We start from the raw sequence: 25,035 nt of genomic DNA, 5'->3' as shown, positions 1-25,035 counted from the left end.
TTAGTCTGTTGGATTCTTGTTATCTCTGCCACTAGGAGGCGCTAGAGGAAGGCTGTGGAGCTACAGAAGGAAGAAGGGACTAACTCCTTCCAGGGTGCTCACTAGGGGCCCTATCTTGGAAGGACCATGCTGCTTCCTTTCCTGCACCACCACTGGATCCAGATGGCATTTTCCTAGGACCTGCAGAATCAACCTCATTGTGTGCCCCTTGGGGAGACCAGAATCCACAGCCAGCACCCTCTCCTCAGAGGTCTGTCAGCTCTGTAGGGCCCTATCTCAAAATATCTAAGAAGTCTTATTAATCACAACTTCCTTTGTTCTCTTAGCCTCAGGGGTCCCAGCTGCTCCCTGGACTTGCTACTTCCATGCCTTACTGAACCTTATTGTTCCCTTTTCACTGCTTCCATTACAGAGCAAACAACTTTAGAGCTTTTAACAGCTCTTCCTATTAAAACACCAATCTCAGAGGGTTGCTGAGAACATTAAACGAGTTCATCATGGTAAAGTGCTCATTCTGTGCCTGGAGCACAAGGTTTACAAGGTCAGTGTCAGTTGATTGTCCAGGAAGTGTTGAGGCTGGGTTGGAGCCCAGGGCTGTGCATCTTCCTAATCAACTTTAAGAGAGCTACTATCTACACAGGTGCTAGGCTTAGTGCCTCTACATGGGTCACCTCCTTAAATCTTAACCACCTCTTACTGTATGTTCTTGCAGTATTTTCTGTCTCTCACAGTGGTCATCAAGAAAGGTATTCTGGGGCTGGTGCTGTGGCACAGTGGGCACTGGTTCAAGTCCCCAGCTTCTCTGCTTCCGATCTAACCTCCCTGCTAATGTACCTGGGAAAGCAGAGGAGGATGGCCCAAGTACTTGGAACCCATACGCACTTTGGAGACTCAGCTGGAGATCCTGGCTCCTGGCTTCAACCTGGCCCAGTCTTGACCGACCATTGTAGCCATTTAAGGAATGAACAAATGAATGGAAGATCTCTTTCTCTCTCTCTGTCCCCGCCTCTGTCACTCTGCCTTTCAAATAAATAAAACACATCTTTTTTTGGGGAAAAAAGGTGTCCTTCATTAACATGTCTGTTATCCTCCAAGCAGTGCAAACTTCCACATTAGAATAATACTTTAACATGAACCTCCCCAAAGCTGAGCCTGGACTCCTCTAACTCACTCACATCATCATCACATGGTTCAAAAGAAAAACACAATTTTAGATGTGTGTATATGTGTGCACGTAAATGTGTCTGAAGATTAAGAGTTTCCAATTTCAAATTTTCTATTGTTCCAGATTTCTGACCTATCAATGAAATGTTGTAGAATTGTTAAAAATAACTTCGTGCCTATTATGTGCTAAGCACTCAGATATAAGAACTTTCACACGTATTACCTCTCTTTACCCAGAGGATAGACTAAACCAGTGTGTATGATCATCTTGGTGCAAACATGTGTAAGGTCATATAGTAAAGGGACAGAGCCAAAGATTTGAAATCAATTCTTTCTGATGCACAGAGCTCATGTTTTACCCAATTCACCGCAGGCCGTAGGTGAGGATCGTTCTCTCCAGTTGATGCAGAACAGAGAATAAAGTTTAGTTAAAGCTATGAGCTGTGATAGGGCCGAAGTCCTTCACTGTGATGGACTTAGAAAATGAAAGAGCCGAATCTAGTAGAGAAACATCTGACCTTACTCCCACAGTTGCTTGTAAGCCATCGAGGGATTCTCACAATCTGACACTGCATTGCAAGACTCTCTCTCCAATTCTATGTCATACCAACAATCTCTCTCCGATTCAATTTTATTATTTTGGAGGTAAAGCAAATGAAAAAAAAAAAAACATCCCAAATAACTGCTTTTTACAAGAATAATACAAAAGAATAAATGCATACCTTTTGTTTGGTGCTTGATTTCAGGCCAACTCGGGAGTGACTTTTGGACTAGAGGAAAAATGAGAAAGAAATCTATGAACATGGTATAATAGAGAAATTTACTCTGAAGTCATTTTCTTCTAGAAGGTGTAAGTGTTAAGTTAAAATCCTTTCTCCCAACTTCGCTTCCCAACCTCTAGAAGTCTAAGAATAGAAACAGGGCACAGCCTCCTGTGCATTCACATATCGAATGCAAAGATGTTTTGAAGTCCTGGAGCTGAGAAAGCAGAGGCAGACCTACACTCCGTCAGTGCCACCTTCATAGTTACCAACTCAGCATCTTTCTGAGAGGACGCTGACAGCAACGCAAAACTGCAGCACATGAAGAAACACTTGCAGCAACAGTAAAACATAAGGAAAAAGAGGGAGGAAATGGATGAAAGCAAGGAAGAAAGAGGAAGAGGTAGGAAACAAACGTCCTGGCAAGAGGGAAAAACAGGCAGAACACAAACAGAGCACCTTGAGGGCAAGATTCCCAAGTGCACCACCACAGCAAAGATGTTCATCTCTGCTCCTTTAAATGAATTCTCACTGGAATGAAACAGATGTCTCAGAAACATGAGTTCTTACATAGGGCTCTTGTTCATGCAGTTTGTTCATGACTGTCAACACTGATTTTGAGTTTAAGAAGGACAAACCAGCCATCAAACTGTGCATGGGAATATTTCTCATGATTTCTCTCCCAATAGGAGAAAAGCAAAAGTCAAGCTTACTCTACTTAGTATTCAGATAGTGAATATATTTGGCTTTAAGAGCACCACAAATCAAAGTTAATTCTAAACCAATTACCACAGCATAGCTAGAAAAATGTCCTCCTAAGTCAGCATTCCTCAATCTTTCTGTCTCAGGATTCTTTTACACTCAAAAAACATCAGGGCTCCAAAAGAGTTTTTGTTTATGTAAGTTATATTTATTGATATTCGCTTTATTACACATTGGAAATTTTAAAAACTTAAATATTAATTCACTCTACAATAGCAATAATATATACCTGTTAATAAATTTTACATATATACCAAAACAGAAAATTTAGCTAGAACATGGCATCTTCATTTTTGCAAATCACTAATGTTTCATTTAAATAGATGATAGTGATATTCTCATATTTGCATTTGCATTTAATCTATTTCAAGAGGTATTTGTTTACAGTAAATGAACAAAATCTGTCCTCATTCAGATACATAGTTGGCAAACAACAGTATTTGAAATAATTCTTTCAGGTAGCTGTAGATATTCTCTTTTTAATATGCCAAAACTTGAAAAATGGCAATCTCTTAAGGGTTAGATGCAATGTACAGTCTAAAATCTTATTGTGAACATATTTGCTCTGTTACAGAAAAAAAAAAAACTGTTGATCTCTTTTAGAACAGATCTTTTGTAGCATCATACATTTTATTTAAGTTAAATTCGGGTCATTCAGGAAACAGTGGTTGCATGAATTTTGCAAAGTTTCCATGTTGTCCCGTTTCATTACATGATATCCAGAATATCACATTTGTTAATCTCACCTGAAAAATCTCCAACTGCAGTTAAGCTATGAAGTTCACAGTAGCAGTACAAGTTTTCTAACATTCTAATTTTCTCAAGAGAGCTTGAATTTTATCATGGACAACAAGTACAGTCAGTTGCTTTTCTTGAAAGACCCATTTTTGCAAATGTATCTGCCAACTATTTGAACTTGAGAACCATGATTTATTTCTTGTGTTTTTTTAAATTTTATTTATTTATTTATTTGACAGGCATTGTGGACAGTGAGAGAGAGAGACAGAGAGAAAGGTCTTCCTTTTGCTGTTGGTTCACCCTCCAATGGCTGCCATGGCCAGCGCATCACGCTGATCTGAAGGCAGGAGCCAGGTGCTTCTCCTGGTCTCCCATGAGGGTGCAGGACCCAAGCACTTGAGCCATCCTCCACTGCACTCCTGTGCCATAGCAGAGAGCTGGCCTGGAAGAGGGGCAACCGGGACAGAATCTGGCACCCCGACTGGGACTAGAACCCAGTGTGCCAGTGCCACAGGCAGAGGATTAGCCTAGTGAGCCGCTGCGCTGGCCTATTTCTTGGTGTTTTTTTTTTTTTTTTTTTTTTTTTTTTATGTGTGTAGTTCTTCGTAAGGTGGGCATTTGGTCTCCCATGTGGAAGACCCAGATTGAGTTCCAGGATGCTAGCTTTGGGCTGGAACAGCCCTGGTCATTGTGGACATTTGGGGAATGAACCAGTAGATGGAGAACAAATATCTCTCTCAAATATAATGAGAAAAATATTAATAGTCTTTCATTAAAAAAAGAGGGTAGTTCAGCTTATAATCCAATATCACAGATATTTTTCCTGAAAACAACTACTGAAAATTGAATGTGACAAAGAATACTAGAAAGATGTGTACTCTTGTGTTGAGACCTAGCAAACTTAATAACGTTCACTATTTCATCAAGGCATTACTAAGTGAATCAGGTCCACTATTTCCTACAATGCAAATGCGCAGTGGTAAAACTACAATGATTAATAGTACAGTCTGGAGACCTCACTTGAAGGCATGCTACAGCACAAACAGGTTTAACCACCATTGTTATTACAGAATCAGTGCAAATATCACTCAGTAAAAAAGGCGAAGAAAATGGCCCTAATATTAATTATGAAGAGTTTTGACTTTTCAATTCTCTTTGAAAACCAACCTCCTTACTCATTTAAAGCAGCTGGACCAATAGCAAATAGACCCTCCTTCCTTCAGAGAAATGGATCTTAAAGGAACAGAGCCAATGAAAAGCATGTTGTCATTGTCCCTACCTCCTTCCTGCTGCCTTGAAGAAGTGGGCCCAGTCATGAATAGGCTTCCTTCTGACAGACAGAAATGAGGATGGGGAAAGCAGTCTGATAAGAAATCAGTAGTGTTCATCTTCCACTTATCCAAATACCATTTTAAAATCCATTTAGGTCGTCAGGAGCAGAATTGTTTCCCACCAAAATTCATAAACTCTATTGCCTTAGAATCTGACTGCATGTGGATCTAGTGTCATTAAAGAGATAAATAAGGCAAAAATGAGGTCAGATGGGCACGTCTAATTCAATATGAATGGCATTCTTGAAGGAAGAGATTAAGACACAGACAACACACATAAATGAGACAAAGCTACAAGCCAAAGAGAGAGGCCTGTGTATGAAACCAACCATTCTCACAGCTTGGTCTTGGACTTGCAGTTTCCAGAATGGTGAAAAAATAAATTTTTGTTATTGAAGACGCACATCAGTAGTATTTTATTATGGTGGCCCTAGCAAACTAATACATAGATCCTGGCAAATCTGTACCAATGAAGTCAAGAATACAGGAAAATGAAGATCCTAGCAAAACCAAGACCTGAGTCAAAAGAGGCATTATCATCCCATTCATTGTAAACCAAACCCTGAGAAAGATGGTGGTTCTCAAAACTCTAGTGCTCATAAAGATGCTGTTAAGCACGCAACTCCCCCAACTCCAGGAATGTGCACTTTCACAAGTATGGGCTACAAACTATCACCTGAGAACCACTCGTCTGCCAGGGACAACGGTAACTTGGGATGACAAGTAGGAAGACAGAAGAACTTGGTGCAAGTTCCTCCTCCCTTTCTCTTTGAAGCTTCTGAATGACGGAGCTTCTTTCCCTTTCCCTTTTAAATGCCCCCTGTTAGAATTCTTAATTTGCTTCAACAATGTGGGTAGGCCACAGAACTGAAACATGCTGACTCCTGGCAAATTGCTCAAACTACTCTGAAAGTTCTTGCACTTCTCCAATTTATAAATACAAGCACATAAATTCTATGTGTATTTATATTTTTAGAAATATAGGCTTCTATACCATAGTAAATGCCATAAACATCTACGAGTATGACCTTCGTATACAACAGTCATGAGAGTAAGCATGACTTAAAGGACAAGCCTTTATTTTATAAAGGACATTAAAAGCCAATCCAACTCTAAAGGAATACCATTTTCACTTGACATTAAATGAGTTCTTGGGTCCCTGGCAAATGTCTTATCTAGATGGAGTGGCGTTGAGCTTCATCAAATATCACCTGCATTGCACACATCCTGCCATGCGGTCAGTCCCTATTTACAAGCTCGTGGCCTTCCAAACAATTCTTTCATACTTAGTTATTAAAGACTATAGATATTTGCCCCTTAAAAATAACGTTATGGGCTACACCAAAGAGGCCTATTTAACCTCTAATATAACTGAAATGCTATGCAATTGCAAAGAAAAAAATAAAACAGCAAACTGTCACAATACTAATAATTAAACAACACAGAAAAATAACAGCATCAATTAAGGAACTGGTTTAATTTTCCTACATAGCTTGAGCAGTAATGTGAATCAAAAACATGTGTAATTTGTAGAGAATAAAGCCTAAGCTAGAAATTCCAGAATTCAGGAAACATGTATAGAAATGTCAAGACATGGCATTCAATGCTAATAGGTCTGATGCTCTCTCCTCCAAAGTATAAGGTTTTGTGCTTTTGTTTGTTTGTTTGTTTCAAGTGCAGCACCAGCATCACCCTGACCTTGAGCAGCTACGGAGGAGTCATTTGAGAATCCTAAGCAGTAAGTCCAACAGCAAAACAGCAATCCCAGAGGCAGCAGATACACTGTGCCAGACTAGCTGGCGCTGGCAGCCGACTATGGTCTATTGTGCCTCAACTTCAACAAAGGAGAAATGGGGTGATGGGACAGAAAATCAAAAGGAAAAATAACTTGTTTTTATCAAACTATTGAATAAAATTTAGAAAAGAAATATAGGACAAGGAAGAAAAATAAAGAAAAGACCAAAATAAAAATAGTAACAAATGAGCCGCATCATAGTGCTTGGGTTAGAGTCCCAGTTCCTCCACTTCTGATCCAGCTTCCTGCTAATGTACATTCTGGTAGGCAGCAGGTCATGACTCAAGTACATGGGTCCCTGCCACCCATGTGGGGCTTTTGCCTGGCCCAGCTATGGCTGTTGTAGCCAACTGGGGAGTGAACCAGAGGATGGAAGACCTCTCTCCCCCTCTCTCTCTTTCTCTGAGCTAACATAGTTAACATAGTTACCAATGACCATATGTGATCAGCCTCCATCTCTGCCGCCCCGCTTCTGGTGAAGAAAGTGCTCCAGGCCCCTCCCCAGTTCAGAGCCCTCTCTCCCAGCTCCCCGACCTCGCGTAGATGGTCCCTCTGCCTCCCCAGGCTCTGACACCCCACTCTCGGGCATCTTCTTTCACAGGCCCCCCCTTACCCACCTTGGACTCCAACACTCCATGCCAGTGTGTGTGTGTGTGTGTGTGCATGCACGTGCACTCGCATGTGTGCGTCTGTGTCTGCCACAGCCTTTCAAATAAAATAAAATCATAATGACAATAGCAAACACCAGCAACATTTTTGAGCACTTACAATGTGTTCTCACAACACCATCCAACCTCCATGTATTGTTTTACATGATCTTCATAACATGGCTAAGAGTTAAGTGGAATTGCATTATTATCCCCACCTTAAACATGAGAAGGCTGAGGCCTAGAAAGCACAATAATTTGTGCAATCATTCTACTGACTAGTGGTATAACAAAGACTTGAACCAGTGCATCTGCTTCAAAGTCCATGGTCTTAAACAATCTACTGTTTATACAAGAAAAATTACCCAAGGAAGACTGGCTGGGTGCAGAGTATTGAAAACCAGAGATTACATGGAAACTGTATGAGTAACCACTGCATAAAGAAAGGGCAGAGGTTGTGAAGAAGAGGCAGTAGGTCCTAAACTTATCCAAGTCAGACTTGAGCTGTTATCAGTGGCCAAGGACCCCACGATTGCTCTCTGCAGCTAACCAGTGAAGGGTGATAGAGGGGAAGGAGAACAGAACACCACCACACGGGCAGGCAGGGCAAGGACTGTTATGCAACTGGTGCTGCGTTGTGGAAGAAGCATTCACAAATCAGGCATCCCTACCTTTCATTTTTTTTTTTAACTTGAAAGGTAGAATTACAAAGAGGGAGAGATCGAGAAAGAAAGAGAATCAATCTTCCATCTGCTGTTTCACTCCCTCAAAGGCCACAATGGCCGGGGTTGGACCAGGCAGAAGCCAGGAGCCAGGACCTTCTTCCAGGTCTCCCAAGTGGGTGCAGGGGCCCAAGGACTTGGACCTTCTTCCACTGCTTTCCTAGGCCAATAGCAGGGAGCTGTACTGAAGTGGAGCAGCCAGGTCTTAAACTAGCACCTCGCAGGCAGAGGCTTAACATGCTAAGCCACAAAGCCAGCCCCTCCTAACTCTTAAATATGGGCCCAGGCCTGCATAGCATTTAATTGTGGACCTCAAGACATTGAAATAAAAGCAACTTACTAGTCGTGTTAATCGTCTACTCCCACATACATATACATACACACACACACACACACACACACACAAAGAGGCAGCAACAGCAGAAGAAAATTCCATACAGACATCCAGGATTTTCATCTAGCATCAATTTATACCGAGCTGACCAGAAATTCTGCCTTTACCTCTAACAAGTAAATGTTAATTAAAGCAGTGTGCCTCTAAAATTACCCCGAAGCTCAAAACAGCGAGGGGCAAATGCAATCACATTCCAACACCTATTTATGAAAATGAACATTCTGACATCTGAAGTTGCAGGGGTGATGGACTACACTGTCTGTGAGACTTTCACAGAAAGCAAGAGGGGATGTAAGTGGCCTCTCCCGGCAAACTCCAGCCATGTTCCCCACAAGCAATCCTGTCTATGTTGGAAATGGGGTCCTAGTTTTATAATTCCTCATTTCTCTGCTATTTTTAGCAGAATTGGGAGATGTTTCACTTTGCTCTCCCAACATTAGAGAATTCAATTTAACCCCCAAGATGAAACTGATGGGAGAACACTCTTAAATAGGAGCTCTGGTCTAAGTTCCCTTAATTGAAAGCCACGGGGTGCTGTAAAGGGATCACCTTGCAAACGGGGTGATTAACAACGCAATAACTTATGGCAGTAGTAGCCTGCTTGGAAGTGTCACCTCATGTTCAGAGGCTGGATAAAAGACACCTCTGAGCTGATGCCACTTTAAGAAAGTCTCCTACTTCATGTCCTTGTGTTGCTTGCTTTCTAGAATGACACAAGACTCTGTGGAAAGTTCCAGAAACCAGAGTGTTTGCCACTTCATACTTCACAGGGTGCTAACGGTGCAGTCAAGATGCTCCCCTGAATCCCACCTTTTTTGATACTCATCCTGAAGACAGTTCAATGCAGACGATGTTCTGAACTGTAATCTTTCACAGCATGGGGCCATCCCCTCATTGCCTGGACCTTGGATTGCAATAGGAATTTAGGAAGTCTTTCCTTGTAGAAAAGCATTGGTACAAATGACAGGACAAAGTTCCTCTCTGGTCACCCTGAGCTGCCACCAGGCCCTTCTAGATGTCCTCTCTCTGGTTTCATTCTCTTCCCACACCTAGGGCCACAGCCAGGACAGCTGTGGGCCTGATCGTATCTGTGGGGGATAAGACTGGTGAGTGCTAAGCAGGGAAGCCGCTGTGGTTGTTATTGGTTGCCCTTCATCATCCCCTTCTTCCTGGAAAGAAACACAGGCACCCTAGGGAGAGTTTAATGAGATGTTGTTGTCCAGAGCTATAGACGGGGTCAAGGGAATGAATGGGGGGGGACAGGGATGCACCCCAGGCTACCAACTGTGGCCAGTGATTGCCACTGCCCGCCCCACGGGGCAAAGAGAGAGGCTTCACCAGCAGGCAGAGCTGTAGCTGCTGGAGCACAGAGCTGCCAGAGCGCAGCTCAGCTGGCAAAAAGAACCTTCGTCCTCTCACCCCGCCCCATCACCTGCCATTTGTCCACTCACCCCGCCCCTTTACCTGCCATTCGTCCACTCACCCCGCCCCTTCACCTGCCATTCGTCCACTCACACTGCCCCTTCACCTGCCATTTGTCCACTCACCCTGCCCCTTCACCTGCCATTTGTCCACTCACCCTGCCCCGTCACCTGCCATTCGTCCTCTCACCCCGCCCCTTCACCTGCCATTCGTCCACTCACGCTGCCCCTTCACCTGCCATTCGTCCACTCACCCCGCCCCTTCACCTGCCATTCGTCCACTCACCCCACCCCTTCACCTGCCATTCGTCCTCTCACCTGCCCCTGCACCTGCCAACACTGCCCTTTGGCCAAGCACAGGTGGAAGGCAGAAGACAAGGGAGTTTCAGTCTGTAGAGGCCACCTCAGGGCCCTTTGTAATTAATTATTTCGTGGGGACGCTGCATATATACCTTTTCTTCATAGCGCTTCATCAGCTTTCAATGTATTTCAATCTGAACACACGGTTTCCCATTTTATTCAATGAGTTATAAGCTACCATTATTTATTTTGAAGCTCAAATTATCCCAGATGTAGTCAGTGGGAGCCCCACAAACTGCTCCTGAGTGCTTTTAAAAATAATGTACTTATTATTTGAAAGGCAGGCTGGGAGACAGAGTGGCGAAGAGGGCTATCTCCCATCCACTGGTTCACTCCTCAAATGGCTGCAACGGCTGGGGCTGTGCCAGCTGAAGCTGGGAGTCTGGAACTCCATCTGGGGCCTCCCATGTGGGTGCAGGGGCCCAAGTACTTAGGCCATCTTCCACTGCCTTCCCAGGTGCATTCGCTGCGAGCTGGATCAGGAAGTAGAGCAGGTAGGACTTGAACCAGCTCTCCCATATGGGATGCCAGTGTTGAAAGTGGCTGCACCAAACGCCAGCCCCTCCTGAGTGCTTGTCCCTCTCATGCTCTGAGCCACTCCTTACCTCCACAGACAAAATATTCCAGGCTTCTCTGGTACCTTCCGAGCCCCAGTCTTTCAATCACCCCCATCTCCAAGGTTCTCTGGTTCCTTAGAGTGGAGAATGGTAACTAGAAAGATGTACAATAAAACCAGTCTCTGCCAGATCTACATGCATTTCCATATATATTTATTTCTCTGCATATCCATCCATGCATTCATTTACCCACCTGCCTATCCACCTACCTATATATCCTAGAAGGTTAAGAATTCACACCAAAACCTCTGATTTCAATTTACCACCAAGGTTGGTTTTTGCTCTCTCCCTGTCTGTATTTTTGACATGTTTCTCTAACAGTAAGAAACCTGGCTTCCGTCACCCTTAACATAGTTAATTATTTTACCAGTGACCATATGTGATCAGCCTCCATCTCTGCCGCCCGCTTCTGGTGAAGAAAGTGCTCCAGGCCCCTCCCCAGTTCAGAGCCCTCTCTCCCAGCTCCCCGGCCTCGCGTGGATGGTCCCTCTGCCTCCCCAGGCTCTGGCACCCCTCTCTCAGGCATCTTCTTTCACAGGCCCCCTTTGCCCACCTTGGGCTCCAACACTCCATGCCCGCGTGCCCTCCTTGCTGGACACTTTCATCCTGCTTGGTCTCCAACAACCCACACGCCCTCCTTCCTCACCGCAAGCTCTGACGTCATACACCGAGCAGCCCTTCTCGCTGCATGCTCTGCTTAGGCTCTGCTTAGCCCAACTCTGACGCACTGCACCTGACCACTCTCCAGCTGGGATGCCCTCCCTCCTCATGCCACGTGGGTTTTTGCCTTCCTGGGCCAGGTCACTATCAACCCTTTCTGAATGCCCTTCTCACTTGCACTGGGCTCTATCACCCTGCCCTGTGCCACCACGGCTTCCTGCCTCTGCCCCCAGCACAGTCCTAGTTCAGGAAGGGATAGGAAGAGGATAGAAAAAGCATGGCAAGGAAGGGCCAGAGTGTCCACCTGGTGGAATATAGTGACCTTAGTGACTACAATACACCATGATGAAGAGTCGCCTGGGAATGAAGAGTCAAGAGTTGCTAGGAGATAGACTTCCAATATCATTGGAATACCTGGATCCAGCCCTACCTGAAGCCAGGATACTACTGGATTTTTGTTATGGAAAGCAATAAATTAAATATTGTGTTCAGGCCCATTTGATTTGGGATTCTGCCACTAACAACTGGCAAAGTCTTCGTAAATGTAGGCACTCCAGTTCATCTAATTGTTATCTGTGCCACAACTCTAACTGCCTGGGCTCCTGCACTATGCTTTATATTAAGCAGTGTTCATCTATCCCAATTCCCATAACTGAATTTTCATCTTAGTGACTTAGGAATCCACTGGCCATCCCATGAGCAGGATCTGTTGTCTCTCTAGCCCACTGAGCAGCACCTGACACCTACTATGAACTCCATACATCTTCCTCGACTCTGGCACGAGGGCAGACCTTGCTCTTTGTACACCCCACTAAGAACTGACTTTAAGTTCCTCCTTCTGGGGGGCCGGCGCCGTGGCTCACTTGGTTGATCCTCCACCTGCGGCACTGGCATCCCATATGGGTGCCGGGTTCTAGTCCCGGTAGCTCCTCTTCCAGTCCAGCTCTCTGCTGTGGCCCGGGAAGGCAGTGGAGGATGGCCCACGTGCTTGGGCCCTGCACCCGCATGGGAGACCAGGAGGAAGCACCTGGCTCCTGGCTTCAGATCGGCGCAGCGCCGGCCGTGGCGACCATTTGGGGAGTGAACCAACGGAGGAAAGACCTTTCTCTCTTGTCTCTCTCTCACTGTCTATAACTCTACCTGTCAAATAAATTTAAAAAAAAAAAAAGTTCCTTAGTCTGAGCCTGGTTTGCTGGGCCACAAAGTCCACTGCTTAAAACGCTCACAGACATTCTAAGGCAAACTGTCTATCTGCTTGGTCACTTGCAATGTGACACCTTCTCCCTACTGCTGCAGTGCAAACCAACAGTTATTGTGCCATTAGATACGTTTAGATATCAGTCTTATCACAGAGGTCCTATTATTTTCACTCCTACATTTGAAAGGGAAGCAAAGCCCAGAGAGCCTACCTGGTCCACAGTACACATCTAATCAGTGGCTAAGCCGGGTTGGAACTCAGACATCCTGTCTTCACAGTTGCCCCTTTTTCCCTGTTTTTATTTACTGAGGTCAGTTCTGAGTTTTACATTTTTGTAATTGTGATAAAATACACAAAACATAAAGTGTACCCCAGTACCATTAAGGATATTCACATAGTTGTTCAACCAATATCCAGAACTTCTGCATCTTGTACAACCAAATCTCTACACCCCCTAAACAACAACTCGCCATTTCCCCAGCAATCGCGACGCTCCTTTCTGTCCCTGTGAACTTGACTACTCCAGGCGCCTAATGTGAGTGGAATCACAGAGTGGTGACTGCTGAGTTCATTCAGCATCATGTCCTCAAGGTTCATGCAGGTCGGAGTCGGTGTTAGAACGTACTTCCTGTGACTGTTGTGCGTCCCGGGCATAGCAGCCTTCCAAATGCCCTTCGCGTTCCAGGCTAAATGACACTCCATGATATGCACACGGCACCTTTGTGTATCCATTCATCTGTCGACGGACACCCGGGTGACTTCCCAAAGCTGCCCTTCTTAACCAGTACACTTGAACCTCTCCTATACACCTGTCTTCCAGGACGGCTTGTAGGATATGGTCTACCTATCTGCCTGTTCTTCCTTCCCTCTGCCACCCGGTGGCCCCACCTCGCGCACACAGAGCAGCTGTCTAGCCCTGGGGTGGGGGAAGCAAGCTTGAGTTCCAGGCTCCACTTCCTGCCTGCCTGCCCGGGCTGCCTGGCTTCGCTCCTTCTGCCAGCCCTATCATGAACCCTGTCAGCCACAAAGAGCAGAGTTTCTAAGGAGTGGTACTCCCGGCATACAAATTACGTGGGAGATGAATCTTTCCTATCGCTTCTGAACATCCCTCTCAGGCACGCCGCTGACTGAAGCTGGGGAGCTCTTATTACTATTCATAATCTCCAGCACAGAGGGGAAGAGGAGTGTGCTCAAAATAAAACAATGATGAACTCCGTGCACGAACAAGGCCAAGACAAACGACTCTAATGTATTCTGGGTTGGTATATCTCTGCAGCTAATTAACGGGTGGGAATCTAATATCGAGCATTCTCTGAAAACACAATTCCACCAAGAAAACATAAATAAACATCAGATATGCTCACTTGATGTACTCCAATCAAGAGTTACCTCCCAGAGGCCTTCTCTCCCACTCTCTGCTGATGTAGAATAGGTCCTTATTCATTCATTCTGCAAATTAAGTTCTACTGCAAAACGGGCACAGGCTGAGTGCAGGAGCAGACAGATACAGCCCTGCCCTCAGGAAGCCACAGAAACCAGCTATGACCACAGTGTCATGAGTCCGCTGATCCCTAAATTGGAACAGTCATGAAACTAACAGAATCCAGATGGCGCAGCCCAGGCTCCAGCTTGCGACTCTTGCTAGCTACAACTGGCTAGAGAAAGGACATGGAACAGGACAAGGCAACTGTCTTTGCTACCACAAAAAGAGGAAGAGGATCAAGAACGCTGAGAGAGCATTTAGAAACATTCCCACCACATGCGTTCCCCGCCCTACACCCTTCAAAGTTCTTAGTACTTTTCTCTTTGGGTCCTGAAATCTCAAAGCCTCCCACATCTTCTTTCCACAAAGCATGAGGACTAGCACGGCCCTGAGGCATCCGCAGTGGGGCCTGACTTGTTGCTCTCCTCTTTCCAGGGTTCAAGGACAGCCATGCATGTCCACACATCTAGAGAGCCTCATCGCTGACCGGATGGAGGAGACGACACATTCTGTCATGCATGCATGCATCTCTCCATTCGCAAGCAGCTGTGGAACCCACTGTGTGCCAGCGGCTGTCAAGCACACAGTGCTGGGCAGCGTCCACGCAATCACTGTAGGCTGTCATGTGCAAAGATGTCATCAGCAGGTGCCTCTCTAGCCTCAGGCACGTGTAGTACACGCCCATTGAGGTCTGCTAAGTCCTCGGGTTATTTCCTTCAGGCGGGACTGTGGCTTGATTTGTACACTTAATTATTTAATCTACTTAGTGTTTCTTTTACTAGATTGCTTACATTGATTTTCCCCCAATTTGCTAAGTAGTCATTCCGAATATATTTATAGGATGAATCTGCCCTTTGTCATTGTTTTGTGATATCTTTGGATGCACATAATTAAATGTTTATATGAAGGAGTTGCCTTTCTTTTTTTTTTTTTTAAAGGAACAGTACTTCCCAATGCCTTTTCTTTGAGGGCAGTCCAGTGTCTCTCCCAGAAGCCCTCGGGAAGGGGAAGGGGAAAGGAAAAGGCATCTGAAGGCTTTCTCCACCGGGAGCTCAAACAAAAACTGAAAGCAAAAGGGGATTGTTCCTAGGCCTTTTTACATTTGCACTAAGGTATAATATGAAACACAAATACATAAAGCAGCAAAAAAAAAACCCTATATTTTTCAATTTGCATATGAGTATAAAATATTACAACCATCACGGATTCTCGTGCTTTAAGATCAAATAGGGATAGCCCCCTCACGGCATGCTTTTACAGAAGCAAATTCTAACTATATTCCTCAGATCCACTACTCCCCATCCCAACTAGATTTTAATTGCTACGGTATTAAGTCTACCAATCACTGCAATTTGGGGAAATCTATGTGATCTAATCTTCCCATATGGGAGATATTTAGCTGTAATGAACTTGGACAATTACGCTTCCCAAAGTTACCCTGCAGTTCCAGAATCCCTACACCAGAGCCAGCTGACCTGCTTCCATCACTGCACACACACCAGCTGAATCAGCAGTGAAACCACAGAGCCTCATCAGGAAAACACCCACAAGTCCTCTGTATCACTGGCCAACATTTATTGAGGCTCTTCATAAATTTAGGAGCTGAAGAAACAGCTCCACCTTCCAGAATCTTATAATTTAGTTGGCTAGGTGTGTAATATGGCTAGAAGGAACAAAAATAATGATTGAAAGTAGCATATGCTAAGTACCAAATGTGCAGGACCTCTAGGAAGTATAAAGTGATAAAGAGGGCTGAGAAATGGAGCTGGTGCTGTGGCGTAGCAGGTAAAGCCGCCACTTGCAGTGCTGCCATACCATATGGGTGTTGGTTCAAGTCTCAGCTGCCCCACTTCTGATCCAGCTCTCTGCTATGGCCTGGGAAAGCAGTAGAAGATGCCCAAGTCTTTGGACCCCTGTAACCATGTGGGAGACCCAGAGAAAGCTCCTGGCTCCTGGCTTCAGATTGGCCCAGCTCTGACCGTTGGCGGCCAATTGAGGAGTGTGCCAATGGATGGAAGATTTCTCTCTCTCTCTCTCTCCCTCCCTCCCTCCCTCTCCTTCTCTCTCTATTTAACTCTTAGTTTCAAATAAATAAATAAATATATAAAAAAAAAACAGAGGGCTGAGACGATCGGTAGGAAGGAGATGTAAATGTGGGTAGGGCTGAGGAGGCTTTCACCAGTGAAATGCTATTTAGGCAGGAAACGGTGAGAGCCCAGCTCAATTGCAGACACAGAAGTAGTCAACAGCTGCTAAATACGCAAGGAGGACGCGCTTGACAGGCAAGGGCAACGCCACAGACAAGAACGGTGGAGAGAGCAAATACACATGGTGTCCCTGGGGAAGAGTAATCAATCAATTTCCCCATCAGGTTACAGAGCATAGACCGAAGAGGTAGACAAAGCAGGCTACTTTCAAACTGGTGAGGGCTCGTGATACACAATTTTACTTCAATTTTCTATTAGGGGCTCACAACTACCCAGGTTTGTTGTTATGGTTTGATTAAATTCTGTTAAGCATTTAATGAGCACCAATACGTCACAGGCATTGAACACTCAGGAAATAAAAAAGAGTAAAATGTTCTTCTGCGCTCTAGGATCTCCTAGTCCGAGAGTCAAGCTCATAGACCAAAGGCTGTCCACCAGAGTGGCAGGTATGGCAACCAGTGCAGCAGCCCGGGGGGTGACAGCACAAGGGGCAGGTGCAGGAAGGCTTCTTGGGAGTGGGGGCACACAGGCCAAGGGTGGGAGGAGGAACACGGGGACTTCCGAGAGTGGGAAAAGGGACCAGAGAAAGTGAGTCTGGGACTGCACATGGTTAAAGCAGGTCCCAAAGGGAGAGTTGAGGCTCAGGGTGGGGGAACACACAACCAGCGAAGTAGGTAGGGACCAGGTTATACCCAAAGGAGTCTAGAAATCACAAATACACAATGCGAGACCTTGAAGACTGTTACCTCTTCGAAGGAATAAGAGCATGAGATTTGTTTTCTAGAAGAAAACTTGAACAACAAAATCAATGACTGAGGAAGGACAATTGGTAGGGTTTTACTCATATTGCCTTTTTACTGACAGCATCGGTAGTAAAGCCGGTACCTTCAACTCAATTCTATGGCAAATACTTTAAACCAGTAACTGGATTCCACTAGCCCTGACACTAACAAATCTGCACTTTGCAAAAGTCATTTCTCTCTGTGGCCCTCAGTTCCCTCATTGCAAAAAACAAAGATGCTGCACTAGATGACTTCAAAGCTCCAGAAGACAGTAACCCTTTGGGCTCTCTAACTTATCCTCAAAGAAAAACTGAGTATGTAGAAAGGTAGGTGAGGTTTCAGACTTTACCTTGATTTTCACCAAAGGTAAAGTAGCTTAAAAGAGCATACTATTGGGGCTGGCATTGTGGGGCAGTGGGTAATACTGCCTCCTGTGATCCCAGCATCCTATATGGGTACCGGTTTGAGTCCTGGCTGCCCCACTTCTGACCCGGCCAGGACTTGAATCAGTGTTCATACAGGATGTGGGTGTTGTAGGTGGTGGCTTGGCCTGCTATGCCACGATACTGGCCAGAAAATTGTGCTTTCTGCACTGCATGTATTCACAGAGACTATACATTAAACTTCATTATGAAAGCCCTGTGAGTTCTTTGGATTAAATACCAGATTTCAGGCCTAAGAATGATGTCCATGCACAGAGTACACCCAGGGGAACAAGTCCCCTCTCCCATTGCTTATGCAACCTCCCAGGCCTAGCTCAGCACAGTTTTATTAAAATTTCCATTGGCATAACTCATTTATGATTAAATAGTCTCCCTACTTTTTCAAGAATAAAAGAATGCAGCTAACTCTTGATAGCCTGCATCAACAGGGGACATGGATCACAGGGATAAATTAAACCCATAAATAACTCAGAACCCTCATTTAGGCCAAGGACTTCAATCTCCTTCCTCAACCAACCTTTTCTGAAAGCTGCTAACAATGTGTTCAAATCACGTTAAATGGAACGCCTTTGACCAGGGTTAGCTCTAAGTGAGATTGAGAGATAGTTCCTTGCTACCCTCTGCCCCCAGGACCCCCACGGCCTCCTTGCTCTGTATCCCACTCTATTAATAATCTTCCTAAATGCCAAATCACATTCTCCACCTTAGCTGATCATTTTGCAGCTCCTGACATTGGCAAGCATTCCTGTTTACCTGAGTCCTGCCTTTGGCTTCTCTCTCTCCTCTCCCATGGATCTCCTCCTACCATGTCAATTATGCTATTTTGGGATATCTTGTATGTTAGTCCCTTCTGCCCACCAACACCACCACCAGTTCATTTTTGATCTGTATGGTCTTCCTGGGAGACATCACTCACAACCATAGGTCCAACTATGAGGCCATAAAACATGCCTCTCCTTTAAACTCTTTTTTTAAAAAAAAAAATACATAGTAGATGCTTAGCAAATGCTCATGACGCTAAACTGAATCAACAAAAATGGGTATGTACTTCTAGTATAAAGTTGAAGTTAGGTTGTATATGGAATGTGTGTTTCTCTCACATCCCATCTGCACATCTGCATGACTCCTTGCCTGGGGTTTCGCTGCCCTTAGCCCAGGAGCTGGATTCCACCCCTCTTTTCCAGCACAAATCTAGCATATCCCTGCTCTCATGTATTTCATGTCCCAGGGACTGTAGTTGTCAGACAAGGCTGGGGCTTATAGCTCTACAGCTTTGCTAATGCCCTCACTTTGTACTCAACTCCAATTCACCTGCAAAGCCCCACCTGCAATGCCAGCTCCCTTGTGTAGTCTTACCCAGCTCTCTCTTTCTATTCAAGTCGAATTCTGTACATTGCTTGGCACACTCTGAAAACATACTTCACTTAGACCCATCTGTAATAACAACATTGAGTACACTGAAACACAAGTGATGTCGTTCACTGCCTTAATTATATAGCAAACTTCTTAAAAGTAGGGGCTCTGTTCTATTCAACTCAGTATCTCACATGACTGGCACAGTGCCTGACACATAGGGATCTTATCCTTTGCATTGAGGTAAATGGTTTTGACTGACCACAAGGTGAAAGTTATGGATTACGTTGGGCAAGCTTTAGGTTAGGGTCTGAAATGGATGCTTGGGCCAGAGTGAGGAAGCTGGCAGGCTGAGTAGAGGGTGTTATGAACTGAGACATGTACTAGGTGTGGCTTTTTCCTGCCAATGCACATTCCTTTTACAACATCTGCTGCCTCCATGGTTGTGTGACCCCCCCCCCATCACATGGCATCACTTCTTATCAGAGGCAGAGATGATTGGTCCAAGGGCAGACAACTAACCCAACGGGAACCCAACAAACAGGCTGGCAAGTACATCATGTTTTAGCTGAGAAAGAGAAGGAGAGCAGATCAGATTTCTATGCTGGGAATTCAGAAATGGAACTCTGAGACAGTTAATAACTAAATCTTAAGAATTATAATCTAAAAAGGTCTCCAGTAAGCATTGGCCATGGTGACTTTTGAAAACCCATGTCATAAGTAAGCAGAGTAAACCAGACAGCAGAAAAACAGAGAATGTTACAGGAAAGGAGGGAAGAGAAGGGATGTTTACTCTCAATAACTCCCTAGAGCTCTGGTTCTGTTCTCTTTTACCCCTGATATAATCTCTTTTATTCCTTACAACAGTCAAAATGAAATAAAGTTGCAGGAAAGGAAGTATGACAATTCTGAAGACAAACTATGATTTGTCTAAAGCTGAATCTGTATATAGGAAAATGAAAACCAATTATTTGTTCTACTTTCCTGAATCCCACTTTCCAGCCTCTACTCTCACAATCTGTCAATAAGCCTCTAATCCTAGAGCTATGAATTACATCCTTGAAATAAATAGGTTTTTATGGAGCTTCTGGAAAATCAACTATGACTTGTGTGTGTAAAAAAATTTTTTTTAAATTTACTTAAGAAATATAAACTTCATGCATTTCATATATACAAATTTAGGAACACAGTGATTCCTCCCACCCATACTTCCACGCTTCTTCCTCCTCTCTCATTCCTATTCTTATTTTTTAAAAAGATGTATTTTCATTTACCTTTATACTCATAAGATTAACCCTACACTAAATAGAGGGATCAACAAATAGTATGACGAAAAATGTAAAAAAAGAAAAAGTAAGCAAACAAACAAAAGGCATTGTTTCTCAACAGTCAAGACAAGGGCTGTTCAAAATCATCACATCATAAAGTGTCAATTTCACTCCTATAGATTACATTTTAGGTACTCTATTAGTTACCACAGATCAGAAAGAACATATGGTATTTCTTTTTGAGACTAGCTTAATTCACTAAATATAATGGTTTCTAGTTGCACCCATTTTGTTGCAAATGAGAGGATTACTTTTTTTTACCACCATATAGTATTCCACAGTGTATATACACTATAATTTTTTTTAATCCAGTCTTCAGTTGATGGACATCTGGGTTGATTCCATATCTTAGCTATTGTGAATTAAGCTTCAACGATTTCATTTCCCTTGGGTAAATTCCCAGGAGTGGGATGGCTGGGTCATATGGAAGGTCTATATTCAGCTTTCTGAGGTATCTCCATACTTTCTGCCACAGAGGCTGCATCAGTTTACATTCCCACCAAGAGTAGATTAGGATACTCTTTCCACCACAACCTCTCCAGCATTTGTTGTTTGGTGATTTTAGCATGAGAGTCATTCTAATGGGGGTCTGGTGAAACCTCATTGTTGTTTTGATTTGCATTTCTCTGATGGCTAGGTATCCTGAGCATTTTTTTATGTGTCTGTTGGTCTTTTGAATTTACTTTTGAAAAATGTCTGTTCAGGTCTTTTGCACATTTCTTTACTGAATTGCTTGTTTTGTTGTTGAGTTTCTTGAACTCTTTATATAGATTCTGGAAATTAATCCTTTATCAGTTGCAGAGTTTGCAAAAAAAATTTCTCCCATTCTGTTGGTTGTCTTTTCACTTTGTTGAGTGTTTCTTTTGCAGTGCAGAAGCTTCTCAGTTTTAAGAATCTCATTTGTCAATTTGGACTTTGATTGCCTGTGCTTCTGAGGTCTTTTACAAGAAGTCCTTGCCAATGCCAAGGTCTTATAGGGTTTCCCCAGTGTTCTCTGGTAATTTGTTGATATTGGGTCATAGATTTAGGTCTTTGATCCATTTTGAGTAGATTTTTGTGTAAGATAGAGGTCTTGTTTCATGCTTCTACATACGGAGATCTAGTTTTCCCAGCACCATTTGTTGAAGAGATTGTCTGTTCCAGGGATTGATTTTTGCTCCTTTGTCAAAGATAAATTGGTTATAGATGAATGGGATGATTTCTGGCATTTTATTCTGTTCCATTGGTCTATACATCTATTTTTGTGCTAGTATCAGGCTGTTTTGACTATAACTGCCATGCAGTATGTCTTGAGATCTGGTACTGTGATGTCTCCAGCTTTGTTTTTGTTGTTTAAGACTGCTTTAGGTAATCGGTGTCTCTTGTGTTTCCACATGATTTTTAGTATCATATTTTCTATATCTGAAAAGAATGTTGTTGGTATTTTAATTGGGATCCCATTGAATATATAAATTGCTTACAGTAGCATGGACATTTTAATGATATTGATTCTTCCAATCCATGAAAATGGAAGATTTTTCCACTTTTTTATGTCTTCTATTTCATTTTTTAGTGCTTTGTAATATTCATCATAGATATCTTTGACGTCCATGGTTAAATTTATTCTAAGGTATTTAATTTTTTTTTAGTTATTGAGAATGGGATTGGTCTTAGAAGTTCTTTCTCAGCTATGACATTGTCTGTGTACACACCGCTATTGTTTTTGTTATGATTTTATAGCCTACTACTTTACCAAACTCTTTTATGAGTTCCAATAGACTTAGTGGAGTCCTTTGGATCCCCTATATATATAGAATCATGTCATCTGCAAATAGGGATAGTTTAACTTCCTCCTTCCCAATTTGTATCCCTTTGATTTCTTTTTCTTGTCTAATGGCTCTGGCTAAAATTTCCAGGACTATACCTAATAGCAATGGTAAGAGTAGGCATTCTTGTCTGGTTCTGGATCTTAGTAAGAATGCCTCCAATTTTTCCCCATTAGGTAAGATGCAGGCTGTGGATATGTCATAGATTGCCTTAATTGTGTTGAGGAATGTTCCTTCTATATCCAATTTTGCTTAAGGTTTTCTTTTTTTTTTTAACTTTTATTTAGTAAATACAGATTTCCAAAGTACAGTTTATGAATTACAATGGCTTTGCAAGGTACAGTATTTTGGGTTGACAGGTTTTTTTTTCTCTTAAGATTTGGACTATTTCTTGCCTCTCTCTTCTAGACTGCAGGATTTCTGATAAGAAGTTAGATAACTCTAATTGGAGATCCTCTGAAAGTAATCTGTTTTTTCTCTCATGTACATTTTAGTATCTTTTCTTTATGCTTTACTGTAAAAAGTTTGACTACAATGTGTTGTGGTAAAGATCTTTTCTGGCCATGTCTGTTAGGAGTTCTATGTGCTTTCTCTACTTGGATGTCCCTTTCTTTACCCAAAGTAGGCAAGTTTTTTGTAATTATTTCACTGAATAGGTCTTCTAGTCCATTCTCTCCACACCTTCAGGAACTCCTAAGAACATATATTGGGTCATTTAATAGTATCCTATAAATCTCCAACAGTGTTTTAAGTTTTCTACTTTTTTTTTTCGGTCTGACTGAAGGATTTCCAAAGATTTGTCTTCTAGTGCTGATATACTTTCTTCTGCCTCACCAAGTTTGTTATTAAGGCTTCCCACTGCATTTTTATTTGATCTATTGGATTCTTCATTTCTAATATATCATTTTGATTTCTCTTTAAAATCTCAATTTCATGGGAAAAAATCATTCACGTCACATATGATTTTCTTTAGTTCATGCATTTACTTTGATTGCTTTTCAGTAATCCTATAATTAATTTTTAAGTTCCATTTCTGGCATTTTATTAATCTCTTCATATTTGCATTCTAATACTGAAACGTTGTTGTGTTTTTTGATGGGGTCATGGTGTCTTCCTTATTTTTGCTTCTTGAATTTCTGCATTTATTTTTAGGAATTAATTTATTATAATTCTGCATTTATTTGGGGCGTTAATTGTTGCTGTTTTTTTCCTCTGATAGCTTTTATCTTTGGTCTGTGCCTCTGTGACTTAGTGGAATGTCTGTGCTCTCAGTGAATACTGAGCAGTGTGTGGTGGATGTGGCTAGACTGTGGTCAGTGTTCCAGAGTGTGGCGAGTATCCGGGGTAACACCCAAGTTGGGCATTGTTGCTCTCCTCTTATTAACATTAACAAAATGAGGGGAATGGTCACATCTGTTGGTGTGATCACCCCCTCACCTCCTCTCCTCCAAGCTGAGCAATGCCTTGGCGTTAGTCCCCAGTGTGTTCAACATTCATCCACACCGTCGTATGAACCACACAAATGATCATTGCACTCCTCACGGAGAGCGTGGTTCCAGCTGCAGTGAACTACTGTGGCAACCAAGGAGCTTCAAGAGTGCGGCTCTGGGGGCTGGCACTGAGGTGCAGCAGGTAAAGCTGCTTCCTGCAGTGCTGGCATCCCATATGGGCACTGGTTCAAGTCCTGGCTGCTCCACTTCCAAACCAGCTCTCTGCTATGGCCTGGGAAAGCAGTAGAAAGAAGATGGCCCAAGTCCTTGGGCCCCTGCACCTGTGTGGGAGACCCAGAAGAAGCTCCTGGATCCTGGCTTTGAATCGGCCCAGCTCCAGCCATTGCAGCCATTTGGGGAGTGAACCAGCAGATGGAAGACCTCTCTCTCTCTCTCTTTCTCTCTCTGCCTCTGCCTCTCTGTAACTCTGCCTTGAAAATAAATAAATAAATAACTTAAAAATAAAAGTGTGGCTCTGCACCTAGAGCTTGCCCAGAACCCCAGCTACATCCTGCTCCCTCTCACATAGTTACCATGTTTTCACAGTCTCAGCACTGAAGGCTCCCACAGTCAAGAAGCACAAGGGTATCCACTCTACCCTGCTAGCCTTTCCTGTCCAAAGAGAGACTGGGGGACTCCCCGAGCTGCTGCCCATGTGTGTTCCCCTGGGGTGGATCAAGTTGGATCCCCCCAGCTAGACTCAGAGTCAGTGGGGAATGTGGATTCTTTCCCCCTGATAAAATCCCTGGATCACAAGCATGCACCATACCCGGTGGCCACAGCCCTACTCCTCTCACAGTTGTGCTGGGCATGTAGAAGAGTCCCTGTGGGTGGCACTTCCCTTCACTGGTCATGGCTCCTCCTTCCTGCCTGTTGCCCCATGTGCACAGTGGAGCTGGTTCTGTTGCCCCACTGGCAAGGTGGAGACAGTCCCCACCAACTGACTCGAACTGTTGTGGTTGCCTCTGCGACAGGATAGAGACTGTCCTCTGCTAGTGACTTGGGGCACTCAGAAGAGCTGGAGCAGCTGCTACCTGCTTATGTCCAAAATGGCGGCAGCCCTCCCACAGGGTCCTGGTGTGGTGCAGGGGAGAAGGGGAGAGGGAGTAATGCTGCCCGTTTTTCTTTTCTTTCTCTTTTTTCCCCTCTGGGTGAGCAGTTGTTCAACTGCCCTGAGGGTTCCAGGCCAAATTCAAAAATGGTGCAGTCCACAAGGCTCTCCCTCCAGCTGAATCAACAATGGCACAGGCCAGGCAGTCTGACCTCACCTTGCTCACCCAGAACAGGCTGCCGGGTCCTTGGCTGTGTTCGTGCTCACTGCAGGGCAGCTGCGCCTTTCATGTAGGTGCAGGGCATTTCCAGTGCTTTCACAGGACCTCCCACTGCAACATTCCCCTGAGAGGGTACTTTCTCCACTTTCTTTTCCTGCCAAGTTCACCTAGCCTAGAGCAGACCTCCCTGTCACTATTCCACCATCTTCTCTCAGCTCAACTATATGACTTGTAACCCTTTTAAAAATGAGATACAGTGACTTCCAAGATCATCCACTCAACAAGTATTTACTGGGTACCTAC

At 43.8% G+C, this 25,035-nt stretch overlaps 1 protein-coding gene across 3 annotated transcripts in view; it reads right to left on the bottom strand.

The window, feature by feature from the left end:
- RASGEF1B (RasGEF domain family member 1B) overlaps positions 1-25,035 on the bottom strand; it is a 614,689-nt gene that overhangs the window by 471,983 nt on the left and 117,671 nt on the right. For all 3 annotated transcript variants that reach the window (XM_051820184.3, XM_089303183.1, XM_089303184.1), the window contains exon 2: positions 1,887-1,934. In XM_051820184.3, the coding sequence (XP_051676144.2) occupies positions 1,887-1,934 (48 nt within the window). The remainder of the gene's footprint in view (positions 1-1,886; positions 1,935-25,035) is intronic.

The sequence above is a fragment of the Oryctolagus cuniculus genome, chromosome 8, assembly GCF_051225735.1.
Source record: "Oryctolagus cuniculus isolate XC-2025 breed Fujian yellow rabbit chromosome 8, ASM5122573v1, whole genome shotgun sequence".
NCBI classification, from domain to species: domain Eukaryota; kingdom Metazoa; phylum Chordata; class Mammalia; order Lagomorpha; family Leporidae; genus Oryctolagus; species Oryctolagus cuniculus.
The sequence above is the reverse complement of the archived record's forward strand: the minus strand, read 5'-3'. Positions and strand labels throughout refer to the sequence as shown.